At 44.9% G+C, this 25,636-nt stretch overlaps 1 protein-coding gene and 1 non-coding gene across 4 annotated transcripts in view; both read right to left on the bottom strand.

Moving 5' to 3' along the window:
• Positions 1–3,713: 3,713 nt before the first annotated feature.
• Positions 3,714–3,853, bottom strand: LOC112131398 (U4 spliceosomal RNA). The gene has a single exon (XR_002913481.1). It is a non-coding gene; the product is annotated as a U4 spliceosomal RNA (small nuclear RNA).
• Positions 3,854–4,244: 391 nt separating this feature from the next.
• Positions 4,245–25,636, bottom strand: part of TMC5 (transmembrane channel like 5) — an 89,865-nt gene continuing 68,473 nt past the window's right edge. For all 3 annotated transcript variants that reach the window (XM_024241443.3, XM_063717656.1, XM_024241446.3), the window contains 10 exons: positions 24,536–24,614; positions 22,526–22,623; positions 20,584–20,679; positions 15,041–15,116; positions 14,735–14,868; positions 11,517–11,690; positions 9,920–9,998; positions 7,778–7,882; positions 5,292–5,334; positions 4,245–4,543 (listed from right to left, as the gene is read on the bottom strand). In XM_024241443.3, coding sequence (XP_024097211.2) covers positions 4,497–4,543; positions 5,292–5,334; positions 7,778–7,882; positions 9,920–9,998; positions 11,517–11,690; positions 14,735–14,868; positions 15,041–15,116; positions 20,584–20,679; positions 22,526–22,623; positions 24,536–24,614 — 931 coding nt within the window. In that variant the 3' untranslated portion in view covers positions 4,245–4,496. The remainder of the gene's footprint in view (positions 4,544–5,291; positions 5,335–7,777; positions 7,883–9,919; positions 9,999–11,516; positions 11,691–14,734; positions 14,869–15,040; positions 15,117–20,583; positions 20,680–22,525; positions 22,624–24,535; positions 24,615–25,636) is intronic.

Below are 25,636 nucleotides of genomic sequence, written 5' to 3'. Positions count from 1 at the left end.
TATCTTACTCAATCCATACAAAAGTCTTATGGAGGTGTTAGCACTCTATCTACTGAAGAAGAACTGAGGTACTTCATAAAACCACTTACCCAAGGTGTCTTGAGTTTGGTACAACTGACATGCAAATCTAGGTCAGTCTGCCCCCAGAGCCACTACCCTTACCCCTCACTGAATCTGCCTTTATATTGTTAAGCCCATGACCCCGACTGCTCTTTCCAGTTTGAACTTCCAGGGATTTTATTGTGAACTTAAGTAGCAACATTAAAATGAAGTTGAATTTTTTTTAATGGCAACGCCGTCTGTCTCCTCTAGCTTACCCCTTCTCATCTTTCAACCCCATCTGTGGCCTATGTCCAGGCCCACAGCTTAGCCATGGCTTCCCTCCTGCATCCCTGCCGTGGGTTGCTGGCCTCACACTTGGCAGCAGCCGGACAGTGATTTTAGAAGGCCACCAGTCTCCACAGCTATGTGACAATGAGAAGCAAACTTTTTTGTGACAGATTGTATTGGCATAGGCATGATAGATGGGGCTTGGTACGTTTTGAATCAGCATTTGCAAAAAAATTTTCTTGAATTTTAAAATGAACAACAAAGATTTGTTCATTGAGTGGAACAAATGTCTAAACTGCATGTACTTCCATGCCATGTTATGACTAGAGTGAAAGAGGGAGGAAAAAGTGACCAAAGAAGATACATTAGGCCAGGAGCAATGGCTCATACCTGTAATCCCGGCACTTTGGGAGGCTGAGGCGGGTGGATCACTTGAGGCCAGGAGTTCGAGACCAGCCTGGCCATGATGGGGAAACCCCGTCTCTACTAAAAATACAAACATTAGCTGGGCATGGTGGCACATGCCTGCAATCCCAGCTATTCAGGAGGCTGAAGCAAGGAGAATTGCTTGAACCCAGGAGTCAAGAGGTTGCAGTGAACCAAGATTGCACCACTGCACTCCAGCCTAGGCCAGAGAGCAAGACTCTGTCTCAAAAAAAAAAAAAAAAGATACCTCTGTCAACTGAATTCAGCCCTGGGGTAACTTCTGAGGGTACACAGCAACTGGCAGGGAAGGATTTCTCTTGGGGGCAGTATGGAGTTAATAATATCCCTTGGCCAGGCATGGTGACTCATGCCTGTAATCCTGTCACTTTGGGAAGCGAAGGCGGGAGGACTGCTTAAAGCCAGGAGTTCAACACTAGCCTGGGCAACATGGTGAGACCCCATCTCTACAAAAAATTTACAAATAGGGGCTGAGATGGGAGGATCACTGGAGCCTAGCAGGTTGAGGCTGCAGTGAGCTAGGATCGTGCCACTGCACTACAGCCTGGGCGACTGAGTTTGACTCCAATCTCTAAAAATTTCATAATAATAATAATATCCCTTTGTGTTGTGGGAAGATCTCTAGAGAGCCATGAGATCTCTTGTCTCTTGATCTTTATCCCAAATCCATTTTGCCTTTGATTGAGCCAGGCCAAATTAAGGATTTAGGTCCTATGCTAAGATGGTCAGGGCCTCAAAAGGTGGAGAATTTGAATGATGAAATAAGGTATTAATAACTCCTATTAAGCACTTCCTTGGAAGGCTTAGTATAGGGTTAATAACAGGATTTGGAATCAGAGAAAGCCAAGTCTGCATTCCTGTTCAGCAACTTACCAGCTGTATGACCTTGGGTAAGTTACTTAATTTATCTGTAAAATAGGGGTAGTATTCTTGCGGTGGTGGTGATTAAATGAAAGAGTGCATGTAAAATCCTTGCTAATTAACATTTATTGACTGCCTACCATATCCTAGACTGTTTAAAATGCTTTCCATGTACAGTAGTTTTTTTCTTTATTTTTTGAGACAGTCTCACTCTGTCACCCAGGCTGAACTGCAGTGGTGCGATCTCAGCTCACTGCAACCTCCACCTCCTGGGTTCAAGCAGTTCTTGTGCCTCAGCCTCCTGAGTAGCTGGGATTACAGGCGCACGCCACCACACCCAGCTAATTTTTGTATTTTTAGTAGAGATGAGGACTTACCATATTGGCCAGGCTGGTCTCGAACTCCTGACCTCAGGTGATCCGCCCACCTCAGCCTCCCAAAGTGTGGGGGTTACAGGCATGAGCCACTAGCCACTGCATGTACCCCTCCAAAAGAAGCAGGGCTGCACTGAAGTGGAGACAAGGGATGGAGGTGAAGGGAGAAGCATTCCAGATGGAAGCACTTAGCATCTGGTGAATGAGCAAAAGTGATGCTTTCAGAGAGAGTTCAGATTTCATTGTAGAAGCCCAAGCAGCGGTCGGGCGCAGTGGCTCACGCCTGTAATCCCAACACTTTGGGAGGCTGAAGCGAGCGGATCACCTGAGGTTAGGAGTTCGACACCAGCCCGGCCAACATGGCGAAACCCCGTTTCTACTAAAAATACAAAAATTAGCCGGACCTGGTGGCACGCTCCCGTAATCCCAGCTACTCGGGAGGCTGAGGCAGGAGAATCACTTGAACCCAGGAGGGGGAGGTTGCAGTGAGCTGAGATTGCGCCACTGCACTCCAGCCTGGGAGACAGAGGGAGGCTCCAACTCCATCTCAAAAAAAAAAAAAAAAAAAAAAAGCAAAGAAAAAAGCACAAACAGCACTAAGATGACCCCAAGGGGAATAAAATCACTTCCAACATCACTTCCATGGGTTGCCTGAACTGACCCCACAGACAAGTCTCCCTTAGTTCCTGTGCTTCTTCAGAGCACCTACTACAAGTGTAATTAATTATTGCTTAAGAATTAAATTCATGTCTAAACCTGCTAGACAGGCAGCACCATGAATTGTTCACCATCTTGCTCACCACTATTTGGTCCATATTTGTTGAATGAATGGATGGATGAACACTACATACAACTGTTACCAAAGATGACACCAAAAGAAATTAATTCCTCCAATGAAGTGAATTAATGAAAAAAATAAGTGAATGAAAAAGTGCGTGGTCAAGGGCAGTGGCGTGTGCCTGTAGTCCCAGCTACTTGGCAGGCTGAAGTGGGAGGACTGCTTGACCTAGGAGTTTGAGTCAAGCCTGGCAACACAGCCCAGCCTTATCTCTTAAAAATAAAAAAAAGGGAATGAATGACAGCACTGGTTGGGTGCTTGTGTTTCAAATGTATCTTAACTGCTTTCTAAATTCAGTTCCAATTAGGTTTTATGCGAGTGATTTCTTAGGAGGCTCCTCTGCCCTGAGTAGTTGCACCTTTCTGCTGGACCCTTCAGTGTTAAGAACAGCCACGTGGCTTGTGAATCATTTGGCAAACCTGCAAAAACATTATACACACACGTATTCATTACATATGCGCGCACACACACATTCCACACATCACCACCAGTTTCATATTTGGTTTGAATAAGACTTTTAATTTACTTTATTTATTTATTTATTTATTTTTTTGAGACAGAGTCTCACTCTGTTGCCCAGGCTGGAGTGCAGTGGTACAATCTCGCCTCACTGCAACATCTGCCTCCCAGGTTCAAGCAATTCTCCTGCCTCAGCCTCCCAAGTAGCTGGGATTATAGGCATGCACCACCACGCCCAGCTAGTTTTTTTATTTTTAGTAGAGACAGGGTTTCAGCATGTTGGTCAGGCTGGTCTTGAACTCCTGACATTAAGTGATCCGCTTGCCTCAGCCTCCCAAAGTGCTGGGATTACAGGCATAAGCCATCGCACCCAGCTAATTTCTTTTCTTTTATTTTTTCTTATTCAGTCTCCATAGAGACTGTCAAAAATTGCCAGCGCTGATTATATTTCAAGTCATCACAGTGGGGTACTGGGAAAATTTCCAATTAGCAATAATCGTGTCTCGGATAAATCTCATTGGCTACGGTACTGCCACTGTGCAAAGCTAGCTTGACGTAGGACTTTGATGGTCATGTATAACACTTCATAGGGGCAGAACCTCCTCCATCCCTGACTCCAAAGACTCATGTAATCAGTACGCAAGAAAGTTCAGAGATGAGACCTCTGGTTGTATTCCACCTTTGGGACATGGGGGATGTCTTTAGTTCAAAGTCACAAATAAATGCAGGTTCTACAATTCAGAGGCTTCATATCCCTGCTGGAGTATTACATATTTATTCAGGATGGGCCACTTTTCTTAGCAACAGTTTCTAAACCTTTGCCAGGTCTGGGAAGTCTGGCAGGAGAGATTTCTAAGAAGCAATCATTCATGCACACATTTCTTGAAGATAATATACATTATTCCCTAGTTATCTCTTCCAAGGTTTTTGTAGGCTCGTTTCAGTATTACAACAATCTTTATTGGAAAACCCCAAGTATTTTGTCTTGAAAAATCAGCAATCCAGGTGTTAAAAATAGCATGGAATGCCCAATTTTACTTTGATAATTACATGGTAGTCAGTTTCCACTCTTGGCTAAAGGCTTGGATTTTCTTCTGGGAAGTTCCTAAAGGCACAGGTGGCATGGAAGAAATCATTCCATTTTCATCTCCTCTCCTTATTTGATTGGTGTCTGGTTACCAAAACAGTCATCAGGCCCTGGGATTACCTTCTTGAACTGATCTTCTAAATCGCAAGTCTAGTTTGACACAGGAAAGAGAAGTTAACACAGGCACACTCTGCCCCATCTCTACAAGGGAAAGACCAACTTGCCTTCAAGATTCCATAGCTTCTCATGCCTTCCTTGCCTCTTCCTTTTAGTTCCTATAATCCTTCCCTTGAACTCCCATCACTGGAAGTCATCAGTGAATGCTATCTCAAAAAAAAAATGGGTTTGCTTGTTTGTTTCCTGCCCAGAATTCGCTCTCCTGGCATCAGCCCAAGATTTTCTTTAGGAAGTCACCCTTCCCTACTCTCGGTCCCTATGGTTTTCATGGTTGCACCACCTGTATCTACAGATGAAATCATGTGATCAAGGGAACTGCCACATTTTTGCAGCCACAACAATTGGTTCATAGATGGGGACATCACCCAGTCAGATCCTGTGAAACACCATGAGAATCCTGGGTCCCTCAGTCTTTCCCACCAGACTGACTCTGAGAAGATACAAGAAGTTGATAAAGCTGTCTTGCACTTATTAGGAAGAGTCTATTGCAAAAGGAACTAACATGGGTAAGAACGGAACTGAAAGAAACCGGGTTCTGGTGACATTGTGACATTGTTAGGCGAGGCCTAAAGCAAGAATTATTCTTGGAATTTTGCTTAAGCCAGTTTGGATCCAATTTGCAACTGAAAAAGTAACGGACACACGAGCAATTCTTACACTTGTCTTAGGATATTTCACCAGAAATAAATGTGTCTTATTCTGTCCCAGTTTAATTACTCACCAAGACTGCCATCACGTTCCCCCAAATGCAAAGAGCCTTGTTGCTGAAAAAGAAAAAAACAAGCAGCCACGTCAAGGAGGAAGAATGCAGATTCTGGGTCTTGTTGCATAGTTGGCACAATTTGTGAGCCCCCCACCATTTTAAAATTAAGGGATGACAGATTAAGGCCAAGTCTCTGCCATAGAAATATTGAACATGTTTTGTTTTTTAGGGAGAGTGATTCCATTCATTCATTCCACAGATACTCTTTTTTTTTTTTTTTTTTTTTTTTTTTTTTTTTTTGACAGAGTCTTGCTTTGTCTCCCAGACTGGAGTGGAATGGCGTGATCTCGGCTCACTGCAACCTCCGCCTCTCGGGTTCCAGCAATTTTCTCGCCTCAGCCTCTGGAGTAGCTGGGATTATAGGTGCCTGCCACCACGCCTGGCTAATTTTTTTTTTTATGTTTAGTAGAGACAGGGTTTCACCATGTTGGTCAGGCTGGTCTCGAACTCCTGACCTCAAGTGATCTGTCCACCTCGGCCTCCCAAAGTGCTGGGATTACCGGTGTGAGCCACCGCACCTGGCCATTCCACAGATATTCACTGAGCATTCATATTATGCCAGGTAATAAATTAGGACCTGGGGTGACAAGTGCACAGACGTGGTCCTTACCTTCAGAGAATCTACCTTTAGGCCTCTAGATCCCTTACCTAAATTGTGCTGACAATATAAATTTGCACAGATGGTAAATTACATGTCAATCACTTCTGTCAAGATCACAATTTCCAACATGAGTGGCAATTGCATTAAGGTGGATTTACTGTTCATCTGTATTTTCAGGACACTCAGGAAGCAAGCAAGGCTTTGGAATTAGAGCAGGGTTTCATGTATCTTTATATTCTCTTGGTAAGAATGAAATTGATTAAATCTTTTTAAGGGAATGATATAGCAGTATCTATTAACATTGTCATGTACATGCTTTGTGGCAGAAATATTCACAAAAAATAACTTTTTAATTTTTTTTTTGGGACACGGAGTCTTGCACTGTTGTCCAGGCCGGAGTGCAATGGCACGACCTTGGCTCACTGCAATCTCCACCTCCTGGGTTCAAGTGATTCCTGTGCTTCAGCCTCCCAAGTAGCTGGGATTACAGATGTGCACCATAACACCCAGCTAAGTTTTCTTGTTTGTTTGTTTTTGTTTTTTATATTTTTACTAGAGATGGGTTTCTCCATGTTTGCTGGGCTGGTCTCGAACCCCTGACCTCAAGTGATATACCTGCCTCGGCCTCCCAAAGTGCTGGGGATTACAGGAGGAAACCACTGCACCCAGGGTAATTTTTTTTAGAGACAGGGTCTTGTTCTGCCTCCCAAGCTGGAGTGCAGTGGTGGGATCATAGCTCACTGTAGCCTCAAACTCCTGGGTTTGAGCAATCCTCTCACCTCAGCTTCCTGAGTAGCTGAAGCTACAGTTGCATGCCACCGTGCCTAATTACTAAAATTTTTTAAGGGATGGGGTCTCGCTATGTTGGTCTTAAACTCCTCGCCTCAAGCAGTCCTCCCCTCCCTCAGAGTAGCTGCGATTATAAACACCCAAAAAATAATTGTAACAAAATGTTTCATCATCTACTGTTTTGAGTATTTAAAAACATAGAAACAACCCAAATATCCAAATATGTACAGAATTAAACATCGTTCAAGATGTAGTATTTAGTGGTGGGCTGCGGGGGAAGGAAGTTATGATACTATTTGTATAATATAGCCTCACTTTTGTAATAAACAAGTAAATTAAAGTGTTGGTAGATACAGGTATGTTTGCAGATGCCTAGGGAAATAGATTTGCAAGAATAGACACTGAAGTATTCACAGTGAGATGAGATTTCAGGGCCCTTTTCATCTCAGTGGGATCTACTTCTGTATTATCGGGGTTGTGAAAAACAAGCGTGCAAGTTCCATGAGGGCAGGGGCTTTGTTTTGTTCACCGTAACCCCAGCACCTAGAAAAAGTACAGGCATGAAAAGTGCTGAATAAATGAATATTACTTCTTCTTTTTTTTTTTTTTTTTTTTGAGACAGAGTGTCACTCTGTCACCCAGGCTGGAGTGCAGTGGCACGATCTTGGCTCACCGCAACCTCCGTCTCCTGGGTTCAAGTGATTCTTCTGCCTCAGCCTCCCAAGTAGCTGGGGCTACAGGCATGTGCCGCCATGCCCAGCTAATTTTTGTATTTTTAGTAGAGACAGGGTTTCACCATATTGTCCAGGCTGGTCTCAAACCCCTGACCTCGTGATCCACCTGCCTCGGCCTCCCAAAGTGCTGGGATTACAGGCGTGAGCCACTGCACCCGGCCATGAATATTATTTTTAAGTAAAAACCACAGAAATACTTAAGACAGAGAGTGAAGGGCCCTTCCATGATCCCAAGAGCTTGGTCTGTAGTTCTCTGATTCACTTTTTACATGGAAGCAAGTTCGTGTCCCAGGGGTCCCCAAGGCAGCCTCCAGCCTCACCTCCACCTCTCTCCTTTCCAGAACAAGTGAGCTGGGGTTTGCTTTCTTCTCCATATCCTGCAGCTTGATCAATTTTTCTATCAGGAACATTTTATCTTTGCCCTCCTACCAAGAAGGAAAACAAAACCAGAAAGAAAGAAAAATATGAATGAATGATGGTATGGAATTGAGAAAGCAATTGATGGGAAGAACTTTGATTTTCAGGCAGGTAGGTCCTAGAAGTTGCATAGAGGTTGCTGCCATCTTTTGGTGAAAGAAAAGAAACATTTCACAGTAAAACCAAATTATCCCCCAGAGCCTTCCTGCACTGTAGTATTCTCCTTTAAAGCAATTCCCCTAACAGGCTTGAGAAAGTAGCCTCCAGAAGTCGGCTGCTGGAAGCAACTTACATGCCACATCCCAATAGTCAGGAAAAACGGTTTCCAGTATCCCCCATAGGCATGTGCCCCAGAGCGAGACTCCATGTCAAAACAAAAAAAAAGATATCTGTAGGATATGGAAAATATGAAACAGATGACCTGCATTCTTTAACAATAAAAAGAAAAGAGGAAGTAGGGAGGGGAAGTGGTAAATGGTTGTAGAGTAAAAGAAAGTTAGGCATATCGGCTGGGTGCGGTGGCTCACACCTGTAATCCCAGCACTTTGGGAGGCCAAGGTGGGTGGATCACTTGAGGTCAGGAGTTTCAGACCAGCCTAGTCAACATGGTGAAACCCCGTCTCTACTAAAAATACAAAAATTAGCCTGGCGTGGTGGTACACACCTGTAATCCCAGCTACTCAGGAGGCTGAGGCAGGAGAATCACTTGAACCCGGGAGGCAGAGGTTGCAGTGAGCCAAAATCATGCCACTGCATTCCAGCCTGGGAGACACAGTGAGATTCCGTCTCAAAAAAAAGAAAAAAGAAAGAAGGGCACATTAACCAAATGCAACATGTACCCCCTTTTCAGATCCTGACTTGTGCAGTTCTAGTATAAAAAGACACTTAAGGGGACAATTGGGGAAACGTAAACATTGGATATAAGATGATAATAATAAATTATTGGTAAGTTTTTTAAGTGTGATGATAATATTGTAGTTATGTTTTTTTTAAAGTCTTTATCTCGGCCGGGCGCGGTGGCTCGCGCCTGTAATCCCAGCACTTCGGGAGGCCGAGGCAGGCAGATCACATGAGGTCGCAAGTTTGAGACCAGCCTGACCAACATGGAGAAACTCCATCTCTACTAAAAATACAAAATTAGCCGGGTGTGGTGGCGGGCGCCTGTAATTCCAGCTATGCGGGAGGCTGAGGCAGAAGAATCGCTTGAACCCGGGAGGCAGGGGTTGCAGTGAGCCAAGATCGCTCCACTGCACTCCAACCTGGGCAACAAGAGTGAAACTCTGTCTCTAAATAAATAAATAAATAAATAAATAAAGTCTTTATCTTATAGAGATATATAAAAGTTTTAATAGACAAAAAATAATATAAACCCTAAGATTTGCTTTAAAATAATCCAAGGAGCCAGATGGAGTGGCACCTGCCTGTAATCTTAGCTACTCCGGAGGCTGAGGCAGAAGCCCAGGAATTTGAATCCAGCCAGGGCAACATAGCAAGACCCCCACCTCTAAAAAAATAAAATAAGGCTGGGTGTGGTGGCTCATGCCTGTAATCCCAGCACTTTGGGAGGCAGGTGGATCACCTGAGGTCAGCAGTTCGAGACCAGCCTGGCCAACATGGTGAAACCCTGTCTCCACTAAAAATTCAAAAATTAGCTGTGCGTGGTGGCAGGCACCTGTAATTCCAGCTACTTGGGAGGTTGGGGCAGGAGAATCGCTTGAACCCTGAAGGCAGAAGTTGCAGTGAGCCAAGATTGCGCCACTGCACTCCAGCCTGGGCAACAAGAGCAAAACTCTGTCTCAAAATAATAATAATTATTATTACTATTAAAATAAATAAATACTAAGAATAAAAATAAGGGATTTGCTGGGAAGAGAAAGTGTAGATGAAATAAGAATATAAAAAGATTGATGGTTGTTAGGGCTGAGAGCAGGGATATGAGAGTTCATTGTAGTATTCTCTTTATTTTGGAGGATGTTTGAAAGTGTTCCTTATACAGCGTTTAAAAAGGGTGAGGGCGGACATCAGAGGGATCCAAGGAGACTTACATTAATGATCTGCTCATGGAGCAGCCTTATCATAATCTTCCTTCCCTCTGTGATCTGCCAGTAAAGATAGGTGATGATTCTGGAAGAGGAGAAAAGAAAGAATGACACTCTTGCCAATGTTTTGCAGGCTCTGAATTTCCACTGGATGCAAAGGAACTGGAATCTGTGCTTGCAGATGGATTTGGGCCCAAACGTGTTTCTGAAAAGTCATGTCAGGGAGAGTTATAGGTTAAATACATTGGAACAATGGTTCCTGAAGGGAGAAATAAGCCCATGCCGCAGCCCCTCTTCAGAACAATTAATTGAGCATCTCTGGGCATGTCATCTCCTTAAGAGGAGAAAAGCAGGTATTGCTTTCTTAATAGAACAAGTTTTTAAAAAGTCCCTAAGATGACCCGGCGCGGTGGCTCATGCCTAGAATCCCAGCACTTTGGGAGGCCAAGGCGGGCGGATCACCTGAGGTCAGGCGATCGAGATCATCCTGGCTGACACAGTGAAACCCCATCTCTACTAAAAATACAAAAATTTAGCCAGGCGTGGTGGTGGGTGCCTGTAGTCCCAACTACTCGGGAGGCTGAGGCAGGAGAATGGCATGAACCCAGGAGGTGGAACTTGCAGTGTGCTGAGATCGCTCCACTGCACTCCAGCCTGGGTGACAGTGCGAGACTCCGCCTCAAAAAAAAAAAAAAAAATTCCTAAGACAAGAAGATAGTATATAACATTTCCCCCCTTCCCCCAGTGATGGGGTCTTGCTCTGTTGCCCAGGCTGGAGTACAGTGGCACGATCAGAGAACACTGCAGCCTCAAACTCCTAGGCTCAAGCAATCCTCCCATCTTAGCTTCCCAAGAAGCTCGGACTACAGGCACAAGCCACTGCACCAGGCTAAGTAACTTTTAAAAAAACTATCAATGCAAGGTTGGGCAAGGTGGCTAACACCTGTAATCCCAACACTTTGAGAAGCTGAGGCAGGAGGATAATTTGAGGCCAGGAGTTTGAGGCCAGCCTGGGCAACACAGGGAGACCCCATCTCTCCAAAAAATTTAAAAATTAGCCAAGTGTACTGGTGCACACCTGCAATCCCAGCTACTTGGGGGCTGAGGTGAGAGGATGGCTTGAGCCTGAAAGGTTGAGGTTGCAGCAAGCCATGACCATGCCGCTACAGTCTAGCCTGAGTGATAGATCATGACCCTGTCTCAACCAAAAAAGAAAGGAAAGAAAGAGAGGAAGAAGGAAGGAAGGACAGAAGGAAGGAAGGAAAAGGGGAAGGGAAGGGAGGGGAAGGGAGAAAGAAAGAAAGAGAAGGAAGGAAGGAAAGAAAAAATGAAGAGGAAAGGAATGGAACTGAAAGGAAAGGGAAGGGAAGGGAAGGGAGAAAGGGAGAAAGGGAGAGAGGGAGGGAGGGGAGGGAAGAGAAGAGAAAAGAAGAAAAGGAAGGAAAGAAGGAAGGAAGGAAAGAAAACTACCTATGCAAGGGTAGAGTCACCCAGAACACTGAGCTATGCTATAGCCATTTGCTTTCCAACCAAACATCCCTACTGCTGTTTCCCCCGAGAGCTCCTGGCTTTCCTTGCTAGATTCCCCAGGTACCACACTCACAGCACAATGAGGGTGAGGATGAAAAAGAAGTGCACACTTCCAATGAGGTTCCGATAGATCCAAACAACCCACAGGTAGCCAGGCCGTGTACTTAGGGTGTCGATCCAGCTGTAGATGGAGTGAATGAAGAAAGGCAGACCTCGAAAAGGGCCACAGTCAGCTGAAGGCTTCAATCTGGTAAAACAAAGATGGAAGAACATCTCTAGCACAAGACTCAGGGATGGTTATTCTAGAATCAGGGTGTCCTTTCTGGGCTCTGGGCCTGAAAACATCAAGTCTTGCCTGATCCAATCACACCCACTTCCCAAAGAAACCCTCTTGCTCACAGCCTTGCTGGGGTGACCTGTACTCCAAGGACCGGCTCTCAGATCAGAGCTGACCCAACAGCAGCCAATCCAAAGGCCAAGCAGTGACTTCTGCAGGAACTTGGCTCAATGATATGAATGGGGGCAGTCAGACTTCTTTTCTTAAGAAGTTGAATTAAGGCCAGGCACTATGGCTTATGCCTCTAATCCCAACAGTTTGGGAGGTCAAGGTTCAAGGCCAGAGTTCAAGGCCAGCCTGGGCAACATAGTGAGACTCCGTCTCTACAAAAAAATAATTAGCTGGGCATGGCAGCGCATGCCTGTGGTCCTGGCTACATAGGAGGCTGAGGTGGGAGGATCACTTTAGCCCAGGAGGTTGAGGCTATAGTGAGTGATGATCACACCACTGTACTGCAGCCTGGGCAACAGAGCAAGACCCTGTCTGAAAAAAAAAAAAAGAACTGGAATTAAAGACAAGTATGGTGGCTCGCCTGCAATTCCAGCACTTTGAGAGGCCAAGGCAGAAGGATCACTTGAGGCCAAGAGTTCGAGACCAGCCTAGGCAACATAGCGAGACCCCCATTTCTAAAAAAAAAAAATTAGCCAGGCATGCCAGGCGCGGTGGCTCACGCCTGTAATCCCAGCACTTTGGGAGGCCGAGACAGGTGGATCACGAGGTCAGGGGATCAAGACCATCCTGGCTAACACGGTGAAACCCCGTCTCTACTAAAAATACAAAAAATTAGCTGGGCGTGGTGGCGGGCGCCTGTAGTCCCAGCTACTCGGGAGGCTGAGGCAGGAGAATGGTGTGAACCTGGGAGGCGGAGCTTGCAGTGAGCCGAGATTGCGCCACTGCACTCCAGCCTGGATGACAGAGCGAGACTCCGTCTCAAAAAAATAAAAAATAAAAAAATAATTAGCCAGGCATGGTGATGTGTGCCTATAGTCCCAGCTACTCGGGAGGCTAAGGAGGGAGAATCACTTGAGCCCAGGAGTTTGAGCTGTGATTGCGCCCCTGCACTCCTGCCTGGGTGACAGAGCAAGGCTCTGTCTCAAAGAAAGACATTGAGTTAAGAACCATAAAGAGGGAAGCCTGTTAGCTATGGAGGAATGAGCAGAAACTATAGGGCAACAAGGAACTGGTGAGGAAGAGAGAGAAGAGAGTGGATACGCCAAGAGGAGCAAGGGCGTTGTGGAGCAAGGAACTGAGGGCCCCAGTTTCACATGTGTCCTAAAAATTATCTCCCTTGTTCATTAATTCATTCAATTATTCATTCAACCATGGTTTATTCTATTAAGCACTGTTCTAGCCAGGCTCTGGGGACTTCATATTAAGCAAGTTCCTGCCCTATTGGGATTACATCCTCGTGGGAAAAACAGACAACCGTTGAGTAACAATTAAAGACTCACACAGAGGCATTCCTGATTATGAATGATAGAATGAAGGAAAGACACTCAGGCCTGAGAGAGAGAAGCAGTGAGGAACTGAGAGCAGACAAGGAGGGCTGTGAAGATCAGATCTTGGAGAGGGCCTTGGAGCTGAGAATCAGAGGGTGGAGAGGAGGCAGCCAAGCAAAGGGAGTGGGAAAAGGACTTCACTCTGAGGACTCTGCCCATGTTGGGAGGGGCTTGCTGGCTTCCAGGAATGGGGTGAGGGCGGTGGGGCGGGGAACAGTGGAGCCAAAGGGAGGTGGGGTTGGAGAGGTGGGAGGAGCCGGATCAGTCCTGTTAATTTAGATGAAATTAATTTAGATGAAGTTCTGTTAATCTAGATGAAGTTAATTTAGATGAAGTTCTGTTCCGGATGTGGAGGAATGGGGTTGGGGGGCATCTCCCCATTCTGGGAAGCTTCAGTTCTTGTCAGAAGTAGAAAGCTACTCCTGACTATGGGCATCGGATGGGTGGTGATCAAACTAGGATGTATTCCCTCCCTGGCTTTTAGTGTCTGTTGGTTAGCCAGGGAACTTAGGTTAGGCACTGTATTAAGCATGTCTTTTTATTCTGATGTTTTGACATCTGGGGTCTTACTGACTCCAGCTCCCAGGGCTAGCTGCCCTTCCCTGGGCTAACTTACAAAGCACACCTTTCAAATGCAAACCAACCAATCCAGATCCCACACCTGCAACCGCCCCCTTTATCAGGCTCTCACACTCTGGGCCACCACTCCTCTGCCCTAATCACCCCAGGGCCAGATGCCAGACAACTCAGGGCGGATCCACATCCCACAGTCTACTGATAAGCCAGCCAACCCTAAACCTGCTTCCCCTGCCTTGCCCATTCCTTACCACAGAAAACCACAATAAAGGCTCTAGCCCACGTTTCCCCTCACTCCCTCTGCCCCTGAACAACCCTGATGCTTCCCTGTGTGGTCCCTTGAGTGGTCCCTTGTGTGGTCCCTTGTGGCATAGAGTGCCCCCTCTTCTCAGGAACTGTGAGTAATAAACTATCTTTTTAGTGATGGTCATTCCTGACCTGTTGGGCTTCACCATACCTAGATTATTTATTTATTTATTTATTTATTTATTTATTTATTTATTTAGACAGAGTCTCACTCTGCCACCCAGGCTGAAGCGCAATGGTGCAATCTTGGCTCACTGCAACCTCCACCTCCCGGGTTCAAGTGATTCTCCTGCCTCAGCCTCCCGAGCAGCTGGGATTATGGGCATGCACCACCACACTTGGCTAATTTTTGTATTTTTTAGTAGAGACAGGGTTTCACCATGTTGGCCAGGCTGGTCCTGAACTCCTGACCTCAAGTGATCCACCCGCCTCGGCCTCCGATAGTGCTGGGATTATAGGCGTGAGCCACTGCACCCGGCCTCCCCACACCTGAATTATAATAAAACCTACATTTTAAAACACACAGCCATCCACCCAGTCTCTAAAACCTCCCCCAAGGCCACCTTCTCCTACCTCCAGATGGTGATGGCCAGAGTGCACAAGACCCCGGTGAAGGATGGGAAAAAGAGCAAGAAGATGAAGAAAGTCATCATCTGTGAGGCCCGCCAGGCTTTGCTCGGAGGCTGGAAATTCATCATCAGGCTGATCTGAAGAGAGAGAAGTAGCCACCTCCCATCTGCAGCCAGAGCAGCAGCAGAGGGACCCCAGCCAGGCCCAGCTTCCTGAGACCTTTGCAGAGCCCCCTTCCCCAGCTTTAAGTGCCACCAGGTCACAGGCGACTGAACGAAGCTGATTAATGGCAATGTTGGACTGACTCACATTTTTGGAGTAGAACATGATGAAAAGCATAATCATTTGGATAAAGGGTAGCAGAGGGCAGAAGAAGATTCCAATCCTGTGAGGGAGAGAGGGTGAGCGTCAGAGGCTGGGGTTGACACAAGGAGTCGGGGTGAATCTGGGATGGTTGGAGGGAAGAGAAAGAAGATATTGTGGCCTGGATTGTATGTCCCCAAAATCCATATATTGAGGCCTTCACCCCGAATATCTCAGAACGTGACTGTATTTGGATACAGGGCCTTTGAGAGGTGATTAAGGTAGAATGAGATCACTGTAGGAGGCCCTAATCCAGTACAACTGGTGTCCCTAAAAGAAGAGATTAGGAGGCCAGGAACGGTGGCTCATGCCTGTAATCCCAGAACTTTGGGAGGCCAAGGGGGGGTGAATCACCTGAGGTCAGGAGTTCAAGACCAGCCTGGTCAACATGATGAAACCCCATCTCTATAAAAAATACAAAAATTAGCCAGGCATGATGGCGTATGCTTGTAATTTCAGCTACTTGAGAGGCTGAGGCAGGAGAATCGCTTGAACCTGGGAGGCAGAGGTTGCAGTGAGCCAAGATTGTGCCATTGCACTCCAGCCTGGGCGACAGAGCAAGACTCCTTCTCAACAACAAAAAAAGAAGAGATTAGGACATAGACACACACAGAAACGAAGACCATGTAAAGACATGGGGAGAAGATGGCCATCTATAAGCCAAGGAGAGAGGCTTGAGACAGATCCCTCCCTTATGACCCTCAGAAGAAACCAACCCCACCCGCACCTTGATCTTGGCCTTCTGGCCTCCAGAACTGTGAGATATGAAATTGATGTTGTTTAAGGCACTCAGTGTGTGAGACTTTGTTATGGCAGCCCCAGCAAACTAATACAGAGGGGGCCTGCTTCCATCCCAGAAAATTAGGCAGATTCCCACCATACCCAGTATCCTCAGCTGCCTTCTTCCCAGCTCTGGAAAAGAGATTTTATAGAGAAATCACCCACCCACCTATTAAACCAACAGATGGTATTCAGCATGCCCTAAGCTAGCGTGTCCCACATGCCTTGCCCCTCTCCTTCTTCCTCCCCCATGATATTCAAGGTCTGAGGTACTGTAGGGACAAGGCATTGAACAGCACTGAGTTCCAAATGAGAAAGGCATTCCCTTTCCAACTCCCTGCAGTGCTCGTGAGCAACAAAAGGAGAAAATCTCAGTGTGGTTCTAGAATGCCATAACTCCTAACATGTGCCAATCTCCCATTTTTTAACAAGAAAGGAGTAGGCTTCGGGCTGAGAGCCTTGGCAAACAGTAACATCTCGCTAGAATTTAATGACTTTTTGGAATGGGATTGCTTTTATTATTCCAGTTATTTGTGATTTCTTTCGAATGGCACTGGTTTTCCATTTATGATTGTAAATAAAGACTCCCCTAAAAATATATGTGAGAGGCCAGGCACGGTGGCTCATGCCTGTAATCCCATCACTTTTGGAGGCCAAAGCGGGCAGATCACCTGAGGTCAGGAGTTTGAAACCAGCCTGGCCAACATGGCAAAACCCCCATCTCTACCAAAAATAGAAAAATTAGCTGGGCGTGGTGGCAGGCGCCTGACGTTTTGACATCTAGGGTCTTACTGACCCCAGGAAGACTGCTGATGTTGGGAAAAGTAGTCTGGCCATTTACAAAGGCCTTTCTGCTGCATTATTTCAACTAGGATGCCATTGGGCAAGTTACTTAAACTCTCTCTAAACCTTAGTTTTCTAATCTTTAAATGGTGGACATACTAGTACCTACTCACAGGGTTTTTTGAGAGGAATAAATGGGCATGGTGGCTCACTCCTGTTATCCCAGCACTTTGGGAGGCTGATGAAAAGCAGCTATCATCTACCATGGCATTAAAAAAATGCATTTGAGTAAAAAAAAAAAAAAAGGCAAATAATAAAAAAATTAAGTAGATACTGGTACAGGTGAAACGTAACTATACCAAAAAATAGGCAGGCTGGTGTACAATAGACGAAAACTTGGGAAACATGTTCCTCACTTCATCTCTACTACTGTCCCTAACATACATCCTTTTCTGTCATTATATTATCTTCTTGTAAAACTCATCATCAAAGACAATATTCTCCTAAAACCCGCAAAGATTAGAACTGTAATAACCATGGAGAAAAAAAAAGGTATGTGTTTTTGATTGTGCTTATTCATGATTTATCAACAAAAATCTCAAAGGCCCAGAAGTCATAATGGTAATTTCGTTTTTTTTTCTTTTTGAGACAGAGTGTTGTTCTGTCTCCCAGGCTGGAGTGCAGTGGCATGATCTCGGCTCACTACAACCTCCACCTCCCTGGTTCAAGTGATTCTCCTGCCTCAGCTTCCCAAGTAGCTGAGATTACAGGCATCTGCTACCACAGCCGGCTAATTTGTATTTTTTAGTAGAGTCAGGGTTTCACCATGCTGGCCAGGCTGGTCTCGAACTCCTGACGTCAAGTGATCTGCCCACCTCAGCCTCCCAAAGTCCTGGGGTTACAGGCGTGAGCCACCATGCCTATTTAATCCCCTCGAGAACTCTGTGAGTAGGTATCTCTACCATTTAAAGATTAGAAAACTAAGGTTTGGAGAGAGTTTAAGTAACTTGCCCAATGGCATCCTAGTTGAAATAATGTGGAAGAAAGGACTTTGTAAACTGCCAGATTGCCAGCAGGTGATCTAGCAGCATGCAAACACATCACCTAAACTATCCAAGAAAGATCCTCACCGTCTCTAAAAAATAAACTCATTAACTTTGAGTTATTTGCAGACAGCCAAATCACCCAGGGCAACTTTAAAGAGTCAGAAAATAAAACACTTTCCCATTGTATGACATATTGGTGTTAGCAAAGCAGTTTTCATCTACCATGGCATTTAATCCTCAACATGATTCAAAGGCAGCTATTCTTTTTTTTTTTTTGAGACAAAGTTTCACTCTTGTCGCCCAGGCTGGAGTGCAATGGCGTGATCTCTGTTCATTGCAGCCTCCAACTCCCAGGTTCAAGTGATTCTCCTGCCTCAGCCTCCTGAGTAGCTGGGATTACAGGCGCCCCCAACCATGCCCAGCTAATTTTTTGTGTGTATTTTTAGTAGAGATGGGGTTTTGCCATGTTGGCCAGGTTGGCCTCAAACTCCTGGCCTCAGGTGATCTGGCCTCCCAAAGTGCTGGGATTACAGGTGTGAGCCACCGCACCCAGCTTTTCTTTTCTTTCTTTTTTTTTTTTTTTTTTGAGACAGAGTTTCACTCTTATTGCCCAGGCTGGAGTACCATGGCACTATCTTGGCTCACTGCAACCTCTGCCTCCCGGGTTCAAGTGATTCTCGTGCCTCAGCCTCTCAAGTAGCTGGGGTTACAGGCATGCACCACCACGCCCAGCTAATTTTGTACTTTTAGTAGAGATGGGGTTTCACCATGTTGGTCAGGTTGGTCTCGAACTCCTGACCTTAGGTGATCCGCCCACCTCAGCCTCCCAAAGTGCTGGGATTACAGGCATGAGCCACCGCATCTGGCCTTAAAGGTAGCTATTCTTATATGCATTTACAGATGAGTCTGAGGCTCAGACTAGCACAGTGATCTCCATGAGTGGCAGAGCCAGCCTCAGAATTCAGTTTATCCAGTTCTAAATCCAATACTTTCAAATTAGCAACACCCCATCAGATGGAACCTGGGAATGTGATTCACCATACAGAATTCCGGCATTAACTGCATCATGTTAAAATAAATAAGGAAAAGTAAGGCAGGAAGATTGCTTGAGCTCAGGAGGTTGAGGCTGCAGTGAGCCATGATCATGCCACTGCACTCCAGCCTGAGCAACAGAGTGAGACCCTGTCTCAAAAATAAATAAATAGGCTGAGCATGGTGACTCACACCTATAATCCCAGCACTTTGGGAGGCTGAGGCGGGTGGGTCACTTGAGGCCAGGAGCTCAAAACCAGTCTGGCCAACATAGTGAAACTCTGTCTCTACTAATGCAAAAATTAGCCAGGTGTGGTGGCGCCTGCCTGTAGTCCCAGCTACTTGGGAGGCTGAGGCACGAGAATTGCTTGAACTTGGGAGGTGGAGGTTGCACCACTGCACTTCAGCCTCAGCAACAGAGCAAGACTCTGTCTCAAAAAAATAATAAGAAAATAAAAAATAAATAAATAAGGAAACACAGCCACTGGCTAATGGTTTGCAGTGTCTAGGTGAGTTTGTAAAAATATTTGCTGCAACCAGTTGGCTATTCTCAATGCACGCAGAGTTTCTAAAACAGATGTCACAAATCCCAAAAACTACAGAGAACCCACCAAATGGTGTATCAAATATAAGAAACACACAGCCCTCTCTGTGTGTTTCTGTATTCTCCCATTGCTGCAGAGACATGGATGCAAAGTAAAGTTTGCATCCAAACAGCCTAAGGGCAATGCAAAATGGCAAATCAATGCTAACAGACAACAGTTAAAGGTGGAGATTGTGACAAACTGGAGATACTCAGTTTGCCACAGATCTTTGTGGAGAGAAGCCGGATGTTTCTGGAGAGAAGCCAGAAATTTAAGTGTTACGTGAAATCTCCTGAAGTTTAAATATGGGTTCGTTGTGTTAGTCCATCAGGCTGCTATAACTATAACGCCATAAACTGGGTGGCTTATAAATAGCAGAGGCTGGGCATGGTGGCTCATGCTTGTAATCCCAACACTTTGGGATCCGCCAAGGTGGGCGGATCACCTGAGGTCAGGTGTTCAAGACCAGCCTGGCCAACATGGTGAAACCCCATCTCTACTAAAAATACAAAAATTGGCTGGGCAGGTGGCGCATGCCTGTAGTCCCAGCTACTTGGGAGACTGAGGCAGGAGAATCACTTGAACCTGGGAGGCAGAGGTTGCAGTGAGCCGAAATCATACCACTGCACTCCAGCCTGGGCGACAGAGGGAGACTCCATCTAAAAAATAAAAATAAATAAATAAAACAGCAGAAATTTATTTCCTATGGTTCTGGAGGTTGGGAAGTCCAAGATCAAGGTGCTGGTAGATTCGGTGTCTGGTGAGGCCCTGCTTAGTGATTCCCAGATGTTGCCTTCTCTCCATGTCCCCACACGGTGGAAGGGGCAAGGGGGTCTCTCAGGCTTTGTTTATAAGGGCACTAATCCTATTCCTAAGGGCCATGTCAAAGATCAAATCACCTCCCAAAAACCCCACCTCCATCACATTGGAAGTAAGGTTTCAACATATGAATTTGAGGGGAGACCCAAACATTGAGACCGTAGCAGTGGTTAATTCATATTTTTAGGGACACCTGCAAAGCTGGACACGACCTGTGGGCCTCCAGGTTGCGATCCCTGCTCTATGCTGATTCTTGTCTGAAGTCCTTAAGCTCTCATAAAGGAAAATGATAGTCTAAATGCTAAATTCATGGTTCTCAGACTGGCTGGATGGGGTATCACCCCTGCAGCTTTAAAAACAACAGATTCTGGGACTTTGCCACCAAAACACCAACTCCACAGTCATGTGGGAACCACTGGGCATTTTGCTGAGTCACAAAACTTACCACACCAGAGTTTGTGCATAGATCAGTTCTAGAACGTTCCTGGCAATGTCAAACTCCTGAAGGCCAAGACTTGTGATCAGTTGCATCCCAATGATTCTGTGAAAACATACTGAGTTTAGTACCCAAACCATAACTCCCACTTTCAGAAGATCCCCCACAGACTAGGACAATCAACAAAAGAGACCCTCCCCAGCTTGAAATGAAGTCATAAGTTCCCTTGAAAATTTTTCAAAAGTTCTAAATCCATAAGCATGTTTTTGAAGAAGTAATTGAAGGGATTGAGGGAAACCTAATTTAACACAATGCAGTCTAGTGGGGGTACTGCTAAAATGATTTAAAAAATTCTAGAGAACATCTGTTACCCTGAACATTTAAATTATCCCACTATTATCTTATACCCCTTTTTGCTAATTAAACCTTATTTTTTCATGAACCAGATGAACTCAGCACCTCTCAACTCAAATAAACATTTTTAAATTTTTGGTTGCTGCTATCAAATTATGTTTCCCTGTGTTCTAAATCCACAAGAAGGAAACCAAGTTTCCATTTACTCTGGGGAAACTTGATTTCATATTAATTTATTCATAAAGAGGAGTTGCCAATTAAAAAAAAAAAGATCTGTCAAAAAAAAACTTTTCACTTTTTTTTTTTTTTTGAGATGGAGTCTCGCTGTGTCACCCAGGGTGGAGTGCAATGGCATCATCTCAGCTCACTGCAACCTCCATCTCCCTGGTTCAAGCGATTCTCCTGCCTCAGCCTCCCAAGTAGTTAGGATTATAAGCACACACCACCATGCTCGGCTAATTTTTGTATTTTTAGTAGAGACGGGGTTTCACCACATTGGCCAGGCTGCTCTTGAACTCCTGACCTCAGGTGATACACCTGCCTTGGCCTCCCAAAGTGTTGGGATTACAGGTATGAGTCACTGCGCCTGGCCAAACCTTTTCACCTTTATGTCCAGGCCCTCGACAGAGGCTAGAATAAAAGCACATTTTGGCAAAAATGAATGAGGAAGTTTGGCATTGAATCTATCCACTGAGAAAATAATCAACATCAGACCATCTTATCTGATGGTCAGACCATCTTATTACTAGAGCAGCTTGCAGAAATACGTAAATGTCTATAAGGAATGAGAGGCTCATCATATTATTAAAAAAATGAATTACTAAATTTAAAAAACCAGACATGGGACAATGACAGTGCCTAAATTCTGTATATATTGTATCTAATATAAAATCAATACATTAATTCAATTAAAACAATGAGATAAATCTACATGTACTGACATGGAAAGATGTCAAGGCATAGTGACAGATTAATAAAAGCAAATTCTACAATATGTTGCAGGGTGACTCCATTTTTGCTTTTGAAAATTATATAGCATTATATAGTAAAGGCACACACAGAGCAATGTGTGCATAGAAAAATCTGGAGGAATATATACTAGAATATTGAAATTATCTACAGTGGATAAGATTTCTTTTTTTCTTCTTTTCTTTCTTTGCCTTTTTCTTCTTCTTCTTCTTTTTTTTTTTTTTGGATAGAGACAGAGTCTTCCTATTTTGCCCAGGCTAGTCTCAAACTCCTGGCCTCAAGTGATCCTCCTGCCTCGGTCTCCCAAAGTGTTGGGATTACAGGCATGAGCCACTGCCCTCGGCTGGATAAGATTTCAAATGGCTCAGTTTCTGTCTTTTATTTTTAGAATTTGTTTTCAAAACGTTGTAAAAGGTCAACTGAACCAAGTGAACTATGACAACAGAACTGTCAGGTTAAGGTGAAATTTTAGCTAATTTAGAAGTGAACAGTATCCCCAAGGACAACAGGCAGACTTGGAACAATGCACGCTTTGAGTATATCAGGGACCTGTACGTCCCACTCAGCCAGGAATCAGGCTCTGGTTACAGCATCAGGCACTAATTACTTAAGAATGGCAAATATTTACCTCCTCAGAAACTCTCCCAGGAAGGAATTGACTAAAGAGAACACAAAATCCATCAGAAGGAGCCGGTAGATGTCCTGGCCAATGAGGGTTTCCCAACACTGGAAGGCAAACAAGAGTCAGGATGTGGGAAGGGGCTGTGGCCTCAACTCAGTTCTCCTCTGTTCCTGGCTCTATGTACCCATTAGGACATAGCTAATGCTTGGGTTTGACCAAGTCCTTGTATACTCAAAAAAGTAGACCCACTCTGAAAAAATGCAGCTGAGTTTGTTCCCAGGGGTGTTGTTCTCTTTTGGGTTTCCTTCTTCCCCCCATTAAAGCTTGCCTTCCACACATACCCAAACTTTCCCTGTTCATGATCACTCCTCATAAAACATTTCATCCCTGCCCCATCCCCTCTGGATCCCATTTCTCAGCCAAGAGTAATCAGTTTCTTCAACAGAGCCAGAAGTGCCAATGGCTAAGAATGCCTTCACTCTTTTTGCTTATTTACCTTACAAAAAATCAATTAATGTCTGCTTGATTAAGAAAGTGGCCTAGAGGTTTAGTAGGCTAGTGTAAACTGGAAGCTCAAATTAGTCAGTTTATGAAACTAGTGGCTAGGAACTTCTGCAGGAAGTCAGTGCTATCAGCTGATAGACTGGGAGCTTTTAGATTTGGCTGAAGGAGGAGAGGAAACTTTTGGGTGCACAGCCCAAGGATGGATGGATGATGGATGGGTAAATGGATGGATGATGGATGAATGGATAGATGGGTATATAGATGGATGGATGAATGGATGGATGAATAGATGGCTGGATGAATACATGAATTGATAGATAGATGGAAGCATGCATGAATGAATACATGGATGAATAAATGGATGGATGGTTAGATAAATGGATGGATTAATACATGAATGAATAGATAAATATATGGATGGATGGATGGATCCATACATGGATGGATAAATGGATAAGTGGGTGGATGTATGAATGGATGGATAGATGGATACATGGATGGACGGATGAATAGATGCATGGATGGATAAATGAATGATGGAGGAATGGATGGATGGATGCATGAATGGATGAATGCATGGAAGAAGAATATGGTATCTGCTCTAACCATACTAACTTGGAGGGCTGATTTTGAATCTCTTCGACAATTAGGGAGAGAAGTTGAGGGTGCCATGTTCATGTAAGATGGTTTGAGTCTAGACACAGCAGAGCTATTTTAGGGCCCAGGGATAATGGATGACAGAGAAATAGAGAGAGACTCCTGATTCCTGACTCTACTTCCAACCCCAGGGCATCCTGGGTATCTGAGAGCTCACAATGACCATCAGCTAAGGATTACTGTGTGATGTGAAGGCACATTCTCACGGGGGATGCAGTAGCAGGGGCAGAGGCATCCCAATGAGAAGGCCAGGGAGGCTGGCTTGTCCCTAAATCCACATGGGACACCACCCTCAGGCACCCAGTCTCTGAGGTCAGTGAAGACTAGAAACTGTAGTTAAGTGAAGGAGGGCCAGAAACAGTCAGCATTAGGACATAATTGTTACTGCCAGCATTTATGAGTTTACAGATTGGTAAAGCCCAGGGTATCTAGGTTACAGGAAAAATAGAACATCAAGGATCAAAAAGAATTTTGTCCAACCCCAAAGCTGTTAGGACAGACTAGCACTAAAATTACTAGTGTCCATTGCATATGCTGGGCACTGAACTTATACTACACATGATATCATTTAATCCCAATTTTACAGTTGAGAAAACTGAGGCTCAAAGAGATTAAGTGACTCGGAAGATGACACAGCACAGCTGGCCTTCGAATCAGGTCCTCCTGACTCTAGAACCTGAGCTTTTTTGTTGAGACCCATTTTGCCTTATGTTGCTTTCCAGATTAGTTTTCATTCTCTTCCCACAAGGGATTAATACCAAATACGGAGTGCGATGGCTCTTGAGAAACCCATGTCCTCCCTGTTGGTCAAATGCTAAGAAACCAAACTTAAGGCAGAGAAGCATAGAATCTCACCTCTTCACCAGACAGGGCCACGGTGTTGAGCCAATAGTAACAAAGAATCCCAATGACTGATATTTTCAAAAGGATGTTTCTAAACAGAAGAGACAACTTTTATGATTACCTTCAATGGCAGTCTTTCATGCTGTCTGCAAATAGCTCCTTTGGGGCACATGGTAAGATAGAAATTCCTGGCCCCTGTGGTTGGAGGGGGGGCACATGGCTAGTTCCAGTGAATGAATTGTGAGCAGAAGCAATGTGTGTCACTTTTTTTTTTTTTTTTTGATACGGAATCTTGCTCAGTCACCCAGGCTGGAGTGCAGTGGCACGATCTCAGCTCACTGCAAGATCTGCCTCCCAGGTTCACACCATTCTCCTGCCTTAGCTTCCCGAGTAGCTGGGACTACAGGCGCCCGCCACCATGCCTGGCTAATTTTTTTTGTATTTTTAGTAGAGACAGGATTTCACCACGTTAGCCAGGATGGTCTCGATCTCCTGACCTCGTGATCCACCCGCCTCGGCCTCCCAAAGTGCTGGGATTACAGGCGTGAGCCACCGCGCCAGGCTAATGTGTTTCACTTCTAAGCTGGAGCACTTAATGCCCCTGTGAGACTCTCCAGAACTCCTCATCTTCCCTTTGGAATGGCGATCAATGATATTCAAGATGGCTGCTTCTCTCTGAGCCTGGATCCCTCAGTAACTAACATTAAGAAGGTCCCTCCTGCTAATCCACACTGTGTATGTAACATGAGCAAGAAATAAACCTTTGTGTTCCAAGCCACTGAGATCTGGAGGGTTGTTACTGCAGTATAACCTAATTTATTCTGACTGATACATTCTCTTTTATTGCATCTCCAAATGATCTGATTTCACTTCCCATTATAATGATAGTAAATGTACGTAATGTTTATTGGGTGCTGACCCAGCATACACTGCCAACCTCTTTATTGAATCATCCCCCCTCAGTCTTTACAGTTCCATCATCTAGTAGATGGTATTTTATGCCCATCATACTCATTATGCAAGGTTATGGGGTGCAGTGAGACCTAATATTTCCCTTTCTATACGTACTTTAAAAAGTGGCACCATGGATTGGTGGCTGGGATGTGGGGAATA

This window comes from Pongo abelii, chromosome 18, assembly GCF_028885655.2.
Source record: "Pongo abelii isolate AG06213 chromosome 18, NHGRI_mPonAbe1-v2.0_pri, whole genome shotgun sequence".
NCBI classification, from domain to species: Eukaryota; Metazoa; Chordata; class Mammalia; order Primates; family Hominidae; genus Pongo; species Pongo abelii.
The sequence above is the reverse complement of the archived record's forward strand: the minus strand, read 5'-3'. Positions and strand labels throughout refer to the sequence as shown.